Source organism: Myotis myotis, unplaced genomic scaffold (genome assembly GCF_014108235.1).
Source record: "Myotis myotis isolate mMyoMyo1 unplaced genomic scaffold, mMyoMyo1.p scaffold_m19_p_5, whole genome shotgun sequence".
Lineage (NCBI taxonomy): Eukaryota > Metazoa > Chordata > Mammalia > Chiroptera > Vespertilionidae > Myotis > Myotis myotis.
The window spans coordinates 38,527,511-38,541,482 of NW_023416357.1; the positions used below are offsets into that span (position 1 = coordinate 38,527,511).

At 39.0% G+C, this 13,972-nt stretch overlaps 1 protein-coding gene across 4 annotated transcripts in view; it reads left to right on the forward strand.

The window, feature by feature from the left end:
- Positions 1 to 219: 219 nt before the first annotated feature.
- The window catches only part of FCHO2 (FCH and mu domain containing endocytic adaptor 2), a 119,062-nt gene continuing 105,309 nt past the window's right edge, over positions 220 to 13,972 (forward strand). For 3 of the 4 annotated variants that reach the window (XM_036310032.1, XM_036310035.1, XM_036310034.1), the window contains exon 1: positions 220 to 372. In XM_036310032.1, coding sequence (XP_036165925.1) covers positions 340 to 372 — 33 coding nt within the window. In that variant the 5' untranslated portion in view covers positions 220 to 339. Of the gene's footprint in view, positions 373 to 11,668; positions 11,691 to 13,972 lie in introns of those variants that run through there. The other variant, XM_036310033.1, reaches the window with a different exon arrangement.

The following is a 13,972-nucleotide window of genomic DNA, read 5'->3' on the forward strand; positions in this document are numbered from 1 at the left end:
CCGCAAAGGGTGCGGGCAGCCTCCCCGCTGAGTCCTCGCAGACCAGCTCCCCACCATTCCCAAGAGAACGCTCAGGCGAGCCCCGCCCGCGCCAGGGATAGAAGAGGGGACTAAACCCCGGGATGGGACGCGGGGCGCATGCGCGCACTGGCCGCGGCGTCCAGGAGTTCGCCCCGCAGCGGCGGCCGCTAGGTGGCGCATGCGCCCTGGAGGGTGCGGGCTGGGCTCTGGGAAGAAGGCGGTGGCGCTGAAAGGCGGGGGCGCCGTGGGGGCCGGGCCCGTGTTTACACAGCGGCGGGCGGGCGCGGACGCAGAACCCGGCGCGGCGGCAGCGGCACGATGGTCATGGCGCATTTCGTCGAGAATTTTTGGGTAAGAGGAGGATGCTGGAAATGGTGTGGGTTTCGGAGTCCAAGGCTTTCTGCGCCTGACCTCGGCCTGGGCGCGCTTGGGGCCGCGGCGGCGTCGGTTCCGCGGGCTGGGCGAGTCCTCGGACCGCCGCCTGCTGGGTCCCGCCTGGATGAAGCCCGGCGGGCGACGAGTCGGCGGCTGCCCGGACTCGCAGCCCTAGTGGGGGCAGAGAGGGCTGTCAGCGCGGGCCCCTCCGCCTGGGGCGGGGACGCCGACGAGCCGCCCGCCGCCCGCGCTGGGACAAAGCGCCGGATGAGGCGGGAGACGGGACCCGGCCCCACCGGAGGCTCCGGGCGCCGGGCGTGCTCGCGGCGGGGAGGCGCGCGACGGGCCCGCGGCGCGGCCGCTCCCAGCTGCGCGCGGAGGACGAGCGCGGGCCCCGGCCGGGTGGAGGGAGCGCGCCTCCTGCCCGCACCGCAGGCCCCCATCTGAGCCCTTTGGCCCCCCACCATTTCCACACGAAATCCACACGAAACCCCGTGCGCGCTGGGGCCGGCGCAGCATTTCCTCTCGGCTTCGCAGTTGGGCTCGCCGGTCAGCGCCCAGGACTTTGCCTCTGGGCCTGCCCACAAAGCGTATAAAAGTGGAGTTTAATGTTCCTGGATTCCTGGGGCTTAAGTGCACCGAGACTTCCCCTTGCCCCGTGCTCCCTCCCCTTCCTCATTCTCCCCACACCCCGCTGTTAGCTGAGTATTAGGATTAGGTTCTTGTGGGAAGGGCTTCTCCCTCCCGGTGGAGTGTGCGCCGCGGTTATTGTTTGCTGTCATGGGAAGTACAGTTCAGCCATGGACAGGAAAGGAACGTGTTTACCCCGGTGTCTCGGGTGAATCTCATTTTATGTCTTGACAGTTGCAAGTACTGCAGTTCCATGTTAAGATTTAGAAATATTTAAAGGAGTAATCTTCCAGCGAATCAGGATTGTGCCTTAAATACTTATTTCTAAGTGTCTCAGGGATGAACTTGTTTAGTAATCAAATCAGTTCATAGTTATTGGTTTTGTATCTACCTTGTTGTCCAAGCAACATAAATACTACACATAAGGTGTCTCCCCCCCCCTCCCCCCTAAAACGTACCATACAATACACCCATTCAGCTGTTACAATTCAAGGATTTTTTTTGTATATTTATAGAGTTGTGCAGACATCGCCACAGTGAATTTTAGAACAATTTTATCACTTCAGAAAGAATCCCTGTATCCATTAGCAGTCACTACTCATTTTCCTCATACCTCAGCAACTAATCGGTATATCTTTGCCTCTGCAGATTTATCTGTTCTGAGCATATTAAATAAATGGGGTCATATATGTGGTCCTTTGTGACTGGCTTCTTTTAGCTTGTTTCCAGGTTCATCCATGATGTAGCATGCAAGTGTCAGTACTTGGTTCCATTATATGGCTAAGAATTCCATTTTTTATATATATATATGGCATTTTATTTATCCATTACCAGTGATGGACATTTGGTTGTTTCTACTTTTTGGCTATTATGAATAATGCTGCTATGAACACTTCGTTACAAGTTTTTGTGTGCACATATATGTTCATTTCTTTTGGAAATGGGATTGCTGGTTCACACGGTAATTCTCTGTTTAATATTTCAAGGAGCCACCAAACTTTTCCTGAGTGGCAGCACTATTTTACAATTCCACTATCAATGTCTGAGGGTTCTAATTTTTCCACGTGCTGGACAATACTAGTTATCTGTCCTTTTCATTACAGTGGATGGATATGAAGTAGTATCTCATTGTGGTTTTGATTTGCATTTCTGTGGTGGCTAATGATGTTGAACATCTTTTAATGTGCTTATTGCTCATTTATGTATTTTCTTTGGCAAAATGGTTAGATTCATTGCCCATTTTTAGATTGGTTTGTCTTTTTATTATTGAGTTGTAAGAGTATTTTTTTATATTTTGGGTACATGTCTCCTATTAGATATATGACTTTGTAAATAGTTTCTCCCATTCTGTGGGTTGTCTTTTTCATTTTCTTGATGGTGTACTTTGAAGCACAGATGTTTTTAATTTTGATGGTCTTGAAGTCCCAATTTTTCTGTTATCAGTTATGTTTTTGTTGTTTATCTAAGAGGTCTTTCCTAGACCAAGGTCACAAAGATTTGGGGGAGGGGGGAGGGTTTTTTATAAGAGTTTATTTCAGCCAAACTGGCAACATATGCTGTGGAGCAAGATCTCAGATACTCTCCAAGGTCACAAAGATTTAATTCCATTGTTTTCTTCTGTGGGTTTTTATAGCTTTTGCTCTTATGTTTAGGTCTGTGATCATTTGAAGTTAATTTGTGTGTGTGGTAGGAGCAAGAGGTCCAATTTCATTCTTTGCATGTGAATATCTAGTTGTCCCAGCACTATTTGTTGAAAAGCATCCTTTTTCGCCCTAGCTGGTTTGGCTCATTGGGTAGACTGTTTGCCTGGGTTTGATTCCGGTCTCCATCCCCACCCAGTAGGGGGGGCGTGCAGGAGGCAGCTGATCAATGATTCTCTCTCATCATTGATGTTTCTATCTCTCCCTCTCTCTTCCTCTCTGAAATCAATACAAATATATTAAAAAAAAAGAATAAAGAAAAGCATCTTCTCTCTTCATTGAATAGTCTTGGCATCCTTGTCGAAAATTGTTGGGCATACATGTATGGGTTTGTTTATCTTTGGATTTTTAGTTGTATTCCATTGTCTTATGTTAGTACCACGTTGTTTTGATTACTATAGCTCTGTAGTAAGTTTGGAATCAGGAGTATGAGTCTTCCAACTTTGTTCTTGTTCAGGATTATTTTGTCTATTCTGGATCCCTTGCATTTCCATATGAATTTTTGATTTAGCCTATCAGTTTTAGAATTTAGGTTTTACAATAGCAATTAGCAATCATTTAAATTGACATTCTTAAAATGTTTTGCACATTTTTTATGCATGAATGTGTTTTGAAAGTTGAACTTAATTACAAATTATATACTAGCATTTTAAAGTTATCTTTTGTTTTCTGTTAACTGAGATTTGGACATAGCCTTGTTTGATGTTCTTGGCTATTATGAATAATACTTCTATAAACACATTTGTACAAGTTTGGTGTAGGTACCCTTTTTTGTGTCTCTTAAAAGAGGAATAAATTTCGCCATCTGAAATCTATAGTGAATCTCAAGTCTAATTTATGTTGCAGTCTTTGCCTTCATTTCACTATTGAGTACAAGTAGTTAAAATAGACTGTATTTTATTTTACTTTGAAGATTAGGATTGGGGCTGAAAAGCTCCTAAGGAGGGTTAAATGAACTAAGAAAGTCTAGGAACTAAATAACTTTTGATAATTTGATAGCTGTCTGTTTAAAACAACAACTTAAAGATTTACATATTTTAGGATCATTTATAAAATAATTTTCTAAAAAATATTTTTTATTCGAGAGAGAGAAAGAGAGAGAGAGAGAAATGTAGACTTGTTGTTCCACTTATTTATGCATTCATTGGTTGATTCTTGTGTGTGCCCTGACTGGGAATGGAATGGGCAACTTTGGTATATGGGAACGGTGCTCTAACCAACTGAGCTACTCGACCAGGGTTTAAAATAATTTCTTAAAATAGAGAACTTACAATTAACTTCACGTTTCTTTCCGAATGTTTAAAGTGACACTGTCAAAACAGAATAAAACTTGTCAGAGTGAGAATCTTTCAAGTTTTCGATTTGTAACCAAACAACCTATTAATTGTTTTTTTGCCCTACATATAAAAAGACAAACCTTTTGTTGTGGCATTTTATTAGAGGAAAGTTTGACTCATCCATTCAAACTTTCTTCAAGCTTTTTTGAAAGCAGCACATCCTGCCTTTAAGTCTTTAAAGTATGGTGTTTCTTAACTTAAAGCAGCGGTTCTCAACCTGTGGGTCACGACCCCTTCACAGGGGTGGCTTAAAACCATCAGAAAACACATATATAATTACATATTGTTTTTATCTTTTTTTCCTTTTTTTTCTTTATCTTTAAATTCTTTATTAGTTAAGGAATTACAAATGTGTCCTCATTCCCCCCCATTAACCCCCGCAATCCCCCCCCCCCCCACTCATGCTCTCATCCCCCTGTTGTCTATGTCCATTGGTTTGGCTTATATGCATGCATACAAGTCCTTTGGTTGATCTCTTCCCCTTACCCCCACTCTCCCCTACTTTCCCTCTGGGGATTAATAGTCTGATTGCTGTTTCTCTGTCTTTGGATCTGTCCCTGTTCATCAGTCTATGTTGTTCTCTATAGTCCACAAATGAGTGAGATCATGTGGTATTTATCTTTCTCTGACTGGCTTGTTTCACTTAGCAAAATGCTTTCCAGTTCCATCCAAGCTGTTGCAAAAGGCAAGAGTTCCTTCTTTTTTACCACAGCGTAGTATTCCATTGTGTAGATGTACCACAGTTTTTTAATCCACTCATCTGCTGACGGGCACTTAGGCTGTTTCCAAATCTTAGCTATGGTGAATTGTGCTGCTATGAACATAGGGGTGCATATATCCTTTCTGATTGGTGTTTCTGGCTTCTTGGGATATATTCCTAGAAGTGGGATCACTGAGTCAAATGGGAGTTCCATTTTTAACTTTGTGAGGAAACTCCATACTGTCTTCCATAGTGGCTGCACCAGTCTGCATTCCCACCAGCAGTGCACGAGTGTTCCCTTTTCTCTGCATCCTCTCCACATCCTCTCCAGCACTTGCCGTTTGTTGATTTGTTGATGATAGCCATTCTGACAGGTGTGAGATGATACCTCATTGTTGTTTTGATTTGCATCTCTCGGATGATTAGTGACTTTGAGCATGTTTTCATATGTCTCTTGGCTTTCTGAATGTCCTCTTTTGAAAAGTGTCTATATAGGTCCTTTGCCCATTTTTTGATTGGATTGTTTATCTTCCTTTTGTTAAGTTGTATGAGTTCCCTATAAATGTCGGAGATTAAACCCTTATCGGTGATAACATTGGCAAATATGTTCTCCCATGCAGTGGGCTTTCTTGTTGTTTTGTTGATGGTTTCTTTTGCTGTGCAGAAGCTTTTTATTTTGATGTAGTCCCATTTGTTTATTTTTATTTTTTTTAAAATATATTTATTGATTTCTTAAAGAGAGGAAGGGAGAGGGATAGAGAGTTAGAAACATCGATGAGAGAGAAACATCAATCAGCTGCCTCCTGCACACCCCCTCCTGGGGATGTGCCTGCAACCAAGGTACATACATGCCCTTGACCGGAATCGAACCTGGGACCTTTCAGTCCTCAGGCTGACTCTCTATCCACCAAGCCAAAGCGGTCAGGGCCCATTTGTTTATTTTCTCTTTTGTTTCCAATGCCCTAGGAGCTGTATCAGTGAAGAAATTGCTTCGGCACATGTCCGAGATTTTGTTGCCTTTGGATTCCTCTGGTATTTTTATGGTTTCCTGTCTTACATTTAAGTCCTTTATCCATTTTGAGTTTATTTTTATATATGGTGTAAGTTGGTGGTCTAGTTTCATTTTTTTGCATGTATCTGTCCAATTTTCCCAACACCATTTATTGAAGAGACTATCTTGGCTCCATTGTATGTTCTTGCCTCCTTTGTCAAATATTAATTGAGAATATTGGTTTGGGTCGATTTCTGGATTCTCTATTCTATTCCATTGATCTATATGTCTGTTTTGTGCGAGTACCAGGCGGTTTTGAGAACAATGGCTTTGTAATACAGCTTGATATCTGGTATTGAGATCCCACCTACTTTGTTCTTCTTTCTCAGGATCGCTGCAGCTATTCGGGGTCTTTTTTAATTCCAGATGAATTTTTGGAGAGTTCGTTCTAGGTCTGTGAAATATGCTGTTGGTCTTTTAATGGGAAGTGCGTTGAATTTATAGATTGCTTTGGGTATGCTTTAATTATGTTCAATTTGTAACAATGAAATTGGGGGTCACCACAACATGAGGAACTGTATTAAAGGGTTGGGGCATTAGGAAGGTTGAGAACCACTGACTTAAAGTATATGCTACGTTACAAATTCTTTTACTTAATACTATACTTTAAAGAGAAAAATATATTCGAACTTCCTACACAACAGGTGTTTTGTTGTTAATAAGTCATTTTTTGCCACAAAGTATAGTGCCATTGATAATCAAGCTGAAAATGTTTTTCTTTTCTACTAAAATTGGACAGCAAATAATATTCATAGCAGATACTACACTATTGTCTTTAATATCAGTTGTTAGCTCATCAGAAGATTGTATAACTTAAAAAAGATATCAACAAATATTACAATGAGAAAACGTCTTGATATGCTGTTTCATTCTCTAAGAGTTGATTATCAGTTAATAATACTTTTGAGATTCTCTGTGTAAGCATTGTATTAGTTATTAAATTAGCTTCATGTTTTTGTATAAATTCAGATTATTAAATTCAGGAGTTAAAATTTTTTTTAAACAAATGGATTTCATAGGTTATAATTATTTTCATATGTTTTTATTGATTTTTTTAGAAAGGAAGGGAGAGGGAGAGATACAATCATTGATGAGAGAGAAATATTGATTGGCTGCTTCCTGCATGCCTCTGACCTGGAATGGAACCTGAGACCTCTTGAGGCATGGGTCTGAGCCACACCTGCTGGGCATAGGTGATTGATAATTATTGAAGGGGTAAAATAAGTAAGCACAACATATTTGATGAAATACCTTACAAATCTCATTTTACATAGTAGAACTAACCTATATAAGCTGTGCAGCATTTTCTGAAAGACAGCAAGTATTCTTTAACATACATCACATTGTGGTAAACTGATATTTTTACTTAGGTAACTTTTTCCAAAGATTATCTCCAATCAGCACATCAAGAATGAACAATTATCTTAGGTATATTTATCCTGAAGTTTTTCCTTATTTCTTTTCCTTATTTCTTTTACTGATTAACCAGTACAAGAATTTCATTCCATTTGTCTGTTGATTTCACTAGTATTGTCATACTTAAGTTTTTAAATAAAATTAGAGCACTTGGTTACATATCTAAAATTTGATATGTGATTACATAGATGAACAGAGGATTAAAATGATTTTTAAAAACCTGGAATTGCGCCCTAACCGGTTTGGCTCAGTGGATAGAGCGTCGGCCTGCGGACTGAAGGGTCCCGAGTTCGATTCCGGTAGAGGGCATGTACCTTGGTTGCGGGCACATCCCCAGTAGGGGGTGTGCAGGAGGCGGCTGATCGATGTTTCTCTCTCATCAATGTTTCTAACTCTCTATTCCTCTCCCTTCCTCTCTGTGAAAAATCAATAAAATATATTCAAAACAAAACACCTGGAATTGCTATTAATAGGACATTGGAATCCAAACGTTATAAATTTGCTTGATTATTTTATATAAATTCAGTATCTTAGATGAGAGACTAATAACCACATATATACACACACACACACACACATTCTTTGGGGTTATTTAAAAATGTATGTCTTTAAAAAATTAGTTGAAGTGACCATAGAAACCCAGGATATAGACTTTCTGTTACTTGAAATTTCCAAATATTGTAGTTTGGAGCACCTGCTTAGGATATGATCCCATCAGATGGTATATTAAAATTCAAAAAGTATATATGTATGTATATTTACATATCTACATTAACAGATTTGTGAAATTTACACAGTTTAGTATTCAAGTTACAAAAGGAAATAAATACAGTATAAAAAAAAATATCTCCTTTTCTTCTGTCATCAAGATCTCCCCAAAAGCAATCACTGTTACCAGTTTCTTATATAGCTTTCCTAAGATAACCTATGTATATACAAGCAAGTAACATCCACTAAATTAAAATGTATAATTGTATAACAGCCAGTTAGCCGTGCCCAAATTGTTTTCAACTGCAACAGGCTATGAAAATGCAAACTACAGATTTCATCTAACTAGGTTCAAGTAGACTTGATGGGCAGACATTATAAAATTACAGTATTTTAGATGGCACCAAATTTTTTGAAGTCCTTGGATTTTTGGGTGGGGGTGGGGGTGGAGGGATGGTTATTTTGTATGTTTTGCCTTAATCTAGGAGGAATTTGAAAGTAAGAAATAAATACTGATTTAGTCTGCATAAATTTAATTCAGGGGAAGGATTTTAGAGCACTGATATGGAAAGGATAAACATTTTCTGTCTGGGTTCTTTTCTGGCCCTGCACACTAAATCCTAAATACTCTAATCCCTTCAGAACTACTTAAATTATTTAGGCAAAGGCATGGGAGAACAGGTATGCTTTGTATCATCCTGCATATTTGGCTAGCATAAGCCCTTTGGAAGTAGTTTTTTTGAGTCATGGGGTATCTTTTGAAATTATGAAATTCATCCTGATTTCATAATTCTGGAACAATTAATCCTAAGAAATCCCTATAGAAATATGGTGTTATACAGATTTATAAAGGAAAGGGATTAATGGATTGGCTTTTAATTTACCTAGTGTGGAAAAATTAAAGAATATTAGAGTTTGAAGAATTTTAATAACAATTGGGTCCACAGAAGTTAGCATACGTTGGTCAGATATGGGGAGAAACAAAAACAGCAACTGAGATGTATAGTTGTATCTATTGATGAAGATGCTAGATAGAGAATGTTGCTGGAATGACCAGTCAGAGAGGATTAAATTGGGAAGTGATTAGTGAACTGTGTGATGAAGATGAGGCACATAATTCCATCAGTTCTTGAGGCACAAACGTTCCTTGATGGAATTTCAGGATTAAAAATTACAGCTGGTGTGGCTCAGTGATTGAATGTCCGCCTGTGAACCAGAAGATCACGGTTCAATTCCTAGTCAAGGCACATGCCTGGGCGTGGGCTAGATCTCTAGTGGGGGTTGTGCAGGAAACAGCTGATCAGTGATTCTCTCTCATCATTGATGTTTCTATCTCTCCCTACTTCTCTGAAATCAATAAAAATATATTTTAAAAAATTATGGAAAATACTGACAAGCATGCTTGCTTGGCTTTAGGGAAGGAAGGTTCAATATAAGTAAAGCAAATTGGTGGTGCTGGGGTCTTAAAACTAAAAAATGTTAGTTTTTAGTTGGGTGAAACAACAGCCAGTGAAGATGGTTTTTCCTTTTAATTATAACCATAATTATGATGTAACTAGAGGCCCGGTGCACGAAATTCATGCTCTGGGGCGGGGGGGCGGGAGGGTTCCTCAGCCTGGCCTGCGTCCTCTCGCAGTCTGGGACCCCTTGCTCCTTAGCACCCACCTGCTTACTGCTCCTTGCCGCTGGCTCGCTGCTCCTTAGTGCTCCCACCACTGCCGCTGCGCTCACCAGCCATGAGTCTGGTTTCTGGCTGAGTGACGCTCCCCCTGTGGGAGTGCACTGACCGTCAGGGGGCAGCTCCTGCCTTGTTGAGTGCACATCATAGTGACTGGTCGTTCCGCTGGTCTTCTGCCGTTTGGTCGATTTGCATATTAGGGTTTTAGTATATAGATAGGTAAAACAGAAGAATACAGAAGTAAAAATTACCTATAGCCTTTCCCTCTATCGGATAGAGTCTATCGTCTAAGATACTTAGAAATATGAAATTTTAAATGGGTTCTACTATATAGTTTTTTTTTAAAGTTTTTTTTTTTTTAAAAAAAATATATTTTATTGATTTTTTACAGAGAGGAAGGCAGAGGGATAGAGAGTTAGAAACATCGATGAGAGAGAAACATTGATCAGCTGCCTCCTGCACACTCCCTGCTGGGGATGTGCCCACAACCAAGGTACATGCCCTTGACCGGGATCGAACCTGGGACCCTTGAGTCCACAGGTTGACGCTCTATCCACTGAGCCAAACCGGTTAGGGATACTATATAGTTTTGTATCTTATAATTTTCAAATGATACCAAGCATTTTTCTCATGTGATTAAGTATTCTTGAATATGTTTTTAGTGACTCCATGGGTTTCCGTGGAATAGAGAGGCCATAATTTTTTTTAAAAAAACCCGTCCCTTTGGACATTTAGGTTATTTCTAGTTTTGTTTTTTCACTTAAGCATTATGAGGACTTGAGATTTAAGTACTAATGTATACAGGATGCCAGTTTAAGTGGTAGCCTTCAGTGTCTATGCAAGTATAGCTTGAAGAGTTTTTGAGAAAGCTGAACTTGTTAAGTTTTATTATTTTCATTTTGAGAGTAATGAAAATTACATTTTTTACAGATTACAGAAAATTTGAAAGATATAAAAATGAAAATAATCTCTCAACTGTTTGCATCTGCTATTTTTGTAGAATCCATATGTAATATTTATTAGATGGCTTTAAGGATTTAACTAACTGGGAAGAGGTGAGTTATAATTAAAACTCATCAGTCAACCAACAAATGTGTTTGAGTAACTTTTGCACCTGCACTGAGTAGTTTTGACTGCTGAGCAGTGCTCATTCTATATACATTTTTTTAAAAAAATATTTTTATTGATTTCAGAGAGGAAGGGAGAGGGAAAGGGAGATAGAAACATCAATGATGAAAGAGAATCATTGATCAGCTGCCTCCTGCATGCCCCCCAGTAGGAACCGGAGCCAGCAACCTGGGCATATGTCCTGACCAAGAATCAACCGTGACCTCCTGGTTCATAGGTCGATGCCCAACCACTGAGCCACATTGGCTGGGTTCATTTTACATATTATAATCAGTTTTTTTTTTTTTGCTTTAGTAATATCTTGTCAATAGTTCTGCAGAATCCTTTTAGTGATCATGTGTGAAAAACAGCTTGAATGTGTTTTATTCTTTTTTTCCTAGCAGTTTTTAAGGCAAAAATGGTACTGGAAGGCTGTCATTGTATATTTGTTGAATTCCTATCAAAAGTGCAAAAGTGTCTAGAACAGTGGTTCTCAACCTTCCTAATGCCGCGACCCTTTAATACAGTTCCTCATGTTGTGGTAACCCCCAACCATAAAATTATTTTCATTGTTACTTCATAACTGTAATTTTGCTACTGTTATGAATCGTAATGTAAATATCTGATATGCAGGATGTATTTTCATTGTTACAAATTGAACATAATTAAAGCATAGTGATTAATCACAAAAACAATTTGTAATTATATATGTGTTTTCCAATGGTCTTAGGCGACCCCTGTGAAAGGGTCATTCGACTCCCAAAGGGGTCGTGACCCACAGGTTGAGAACCGCTGGTCTAGAAGCTTCTTCAGTAGAGGGGCCATTCGTCAAAGGAGAAAGAGTATCTTCAGAATTGGTTAAATGTTTTATTTTGTTTTTCAGAGAAGTCAAATAAAGTGAGACCATCAGAAATGTATTAATGCTATACTTTGCAGTGACTTATCCAAGGTTAGCTAATAAATGTTGGTAAGTGCTAGAGAAAAAGGAGAATATAGAGAGGTAGGAAGTGACATTTATTTATTTAAGCTGTCTGGAGTTCAGAGGAAGGTTAGGCATGTTGTTGTTATTCACATGACAGTAACTCCTGACCTTTCTCTTCCCTCCCCCCCAAATATGTGTTTTTTTAATTGAAAAAGAAAATGGGTAAAATCAACTTTTTAATTCATACAGTCTACACTCTATCTTTTGCCTACTTTTCAGCTCTTGTACTCATCAAAATTGAAGTGTTTAACTTACTGTTGCCCTTAAAAGATTCTTTGAAAGAGAAGTTTCAAACCATTAACTATAATCTGTGGGGTTTACCCTGGCCAGTACTTAGTTGGGTAGCTCAGTTGGTTAGAGCATCATCCTGATATGCCAGTGTTGCAGGTTTGCTCTCCAAGCAGGGCACACACAAGAAGCAACCAATGAATGCATAAATTCATGGAACAACAAATCGATGTTTCTCTCCCTTCTTTTCTCTCTAAAATCAATAAATTAAAACTCTGTGGGGTTTATAGCTTTATGCTTTTCTACTATTTTTGTGGCTCTTAAAACCTAGGTATTTGAATTCCGTTTTAGTTAAAATGGGAATTTCATAGCTGTTTAAATAGAGATATTCATTTCTTTTCAAGTGGAAATATGTTAGATTGTATTTTATAATCTATTAGAAAACTTTAGGTATAAAGTTGTGCTATAAAATCAACCAGAAAAAGATAAAGGTGCCTTTGGATTTCTAAAATAAGTTTGATGATTTATTTAAACTTTTTAATTTGATATTTCTAAGGATGTCTTACTTGTAGACTGTATTAGGCTAGGAAAAAATCTGAACATTTTCAGTGACTTGTGACCTTACTTAGGTTATCTTTTCAGTTAAATTTCAGTTCAGATGATAATTTAGGTCTAAGACAATATGCATAGTAGACCTCATTTTCATATTAAATTGTAGCATGTTACTATATGTATGAGAAAAGGAATCTGGACTGATAATACATCAAACTGTTAACTGTAGTAGTCTTAGTTAAAGTGGAGTGGTAAGAGGAAGTATGATTCTGGACTTTCATCTTCAAAGGATGGCAAAACTTTTTTTTTTACTTCATACAAGGAATATACAAAGATTTAAAAAAATGTTTTCATTGATTTCAGGGAGGAAGGGAGAGAGAGAAAGAGACAGAAACAATGATGAGATGATGAGAGAATCATTGTTGATCAGCTGCCTCTTGCACCCCCCCTCCCCCCTCCCTTCGGGGATCAAGCGGACAAACCAGGCATCTTCCCTGCCGGGGAAACAAACTCTGACCTCCATGCTCATCCACTGATCACACTGGCTGGGCTATTCAGAGTTTTTTAAAACTTATTTATATTGGATTATAGGACAGTTTTATTTGCCCCAGGTCGAAGGTAGTGGATGTTCTGTGAAAGTGATACCTCTTTGTAAAGTGCATTAAGATGAGCAGATAAAAGATGCTATCTTGTGCAAACCTTCTTAGCAGTTGTTCTCCTTGGGCCAGCAATGGTGTTAATGTTTTTGTCGGTTAATACTGAAAAGTTTCTCTGCAAGAATTTATTGATTAAAGAAGATAATATTATTTACTGAACTTTTTGGGTAATGTTATTGAGCTATATTTTACACGCCATGTAATCCACTCATTAAAGTATACAATTCAGTGGTTGTTGGTAATATTCACAGTCAATTTTGATAATATTTACAACGATCATCGATTTAAAACCATTTTTATTACCTCAAAAAGAAATCCGGTACCGTTTATCATCCCTTACATTACCTCCAACCTCCAAGCAACCTATTAATCTATTTTCTCTTTTTTTATTCTGGACTTTTAAAATGAATGGAATCATTACAGTATGTGGTCTTGTGTGACTGGCTTTTTTCTCTTAGCATAATGTTTTCGGGGTTAATCAGTGTTGTTGCATATATCAGAGCTTTATTCCTTTTATGGCTGAATAATATTCTAGTTCAAGGCTATATCACATTTTGTTTATTCATTTGTCAGGTAATGGACTTTTGGGTTGTTTCCATCTTTTGGCTATTATGATTAATGTTGCTATAAACATTCTTGTACAGATGTCTTTGTGGACATATGTATTTACTTGTTAAACTAATGAATTAACCACCTGAAAAGAAGCTCATCACTGATTAGTAAATACTCTTAAAAATCTAGTCACAGGTGTACCTCATTTTGTGCTTTGCTTTATTGCACTTCACAGATGTGTGTTTTTTATAAATTGGAGGCAAGTCCCTCCACCAGCAT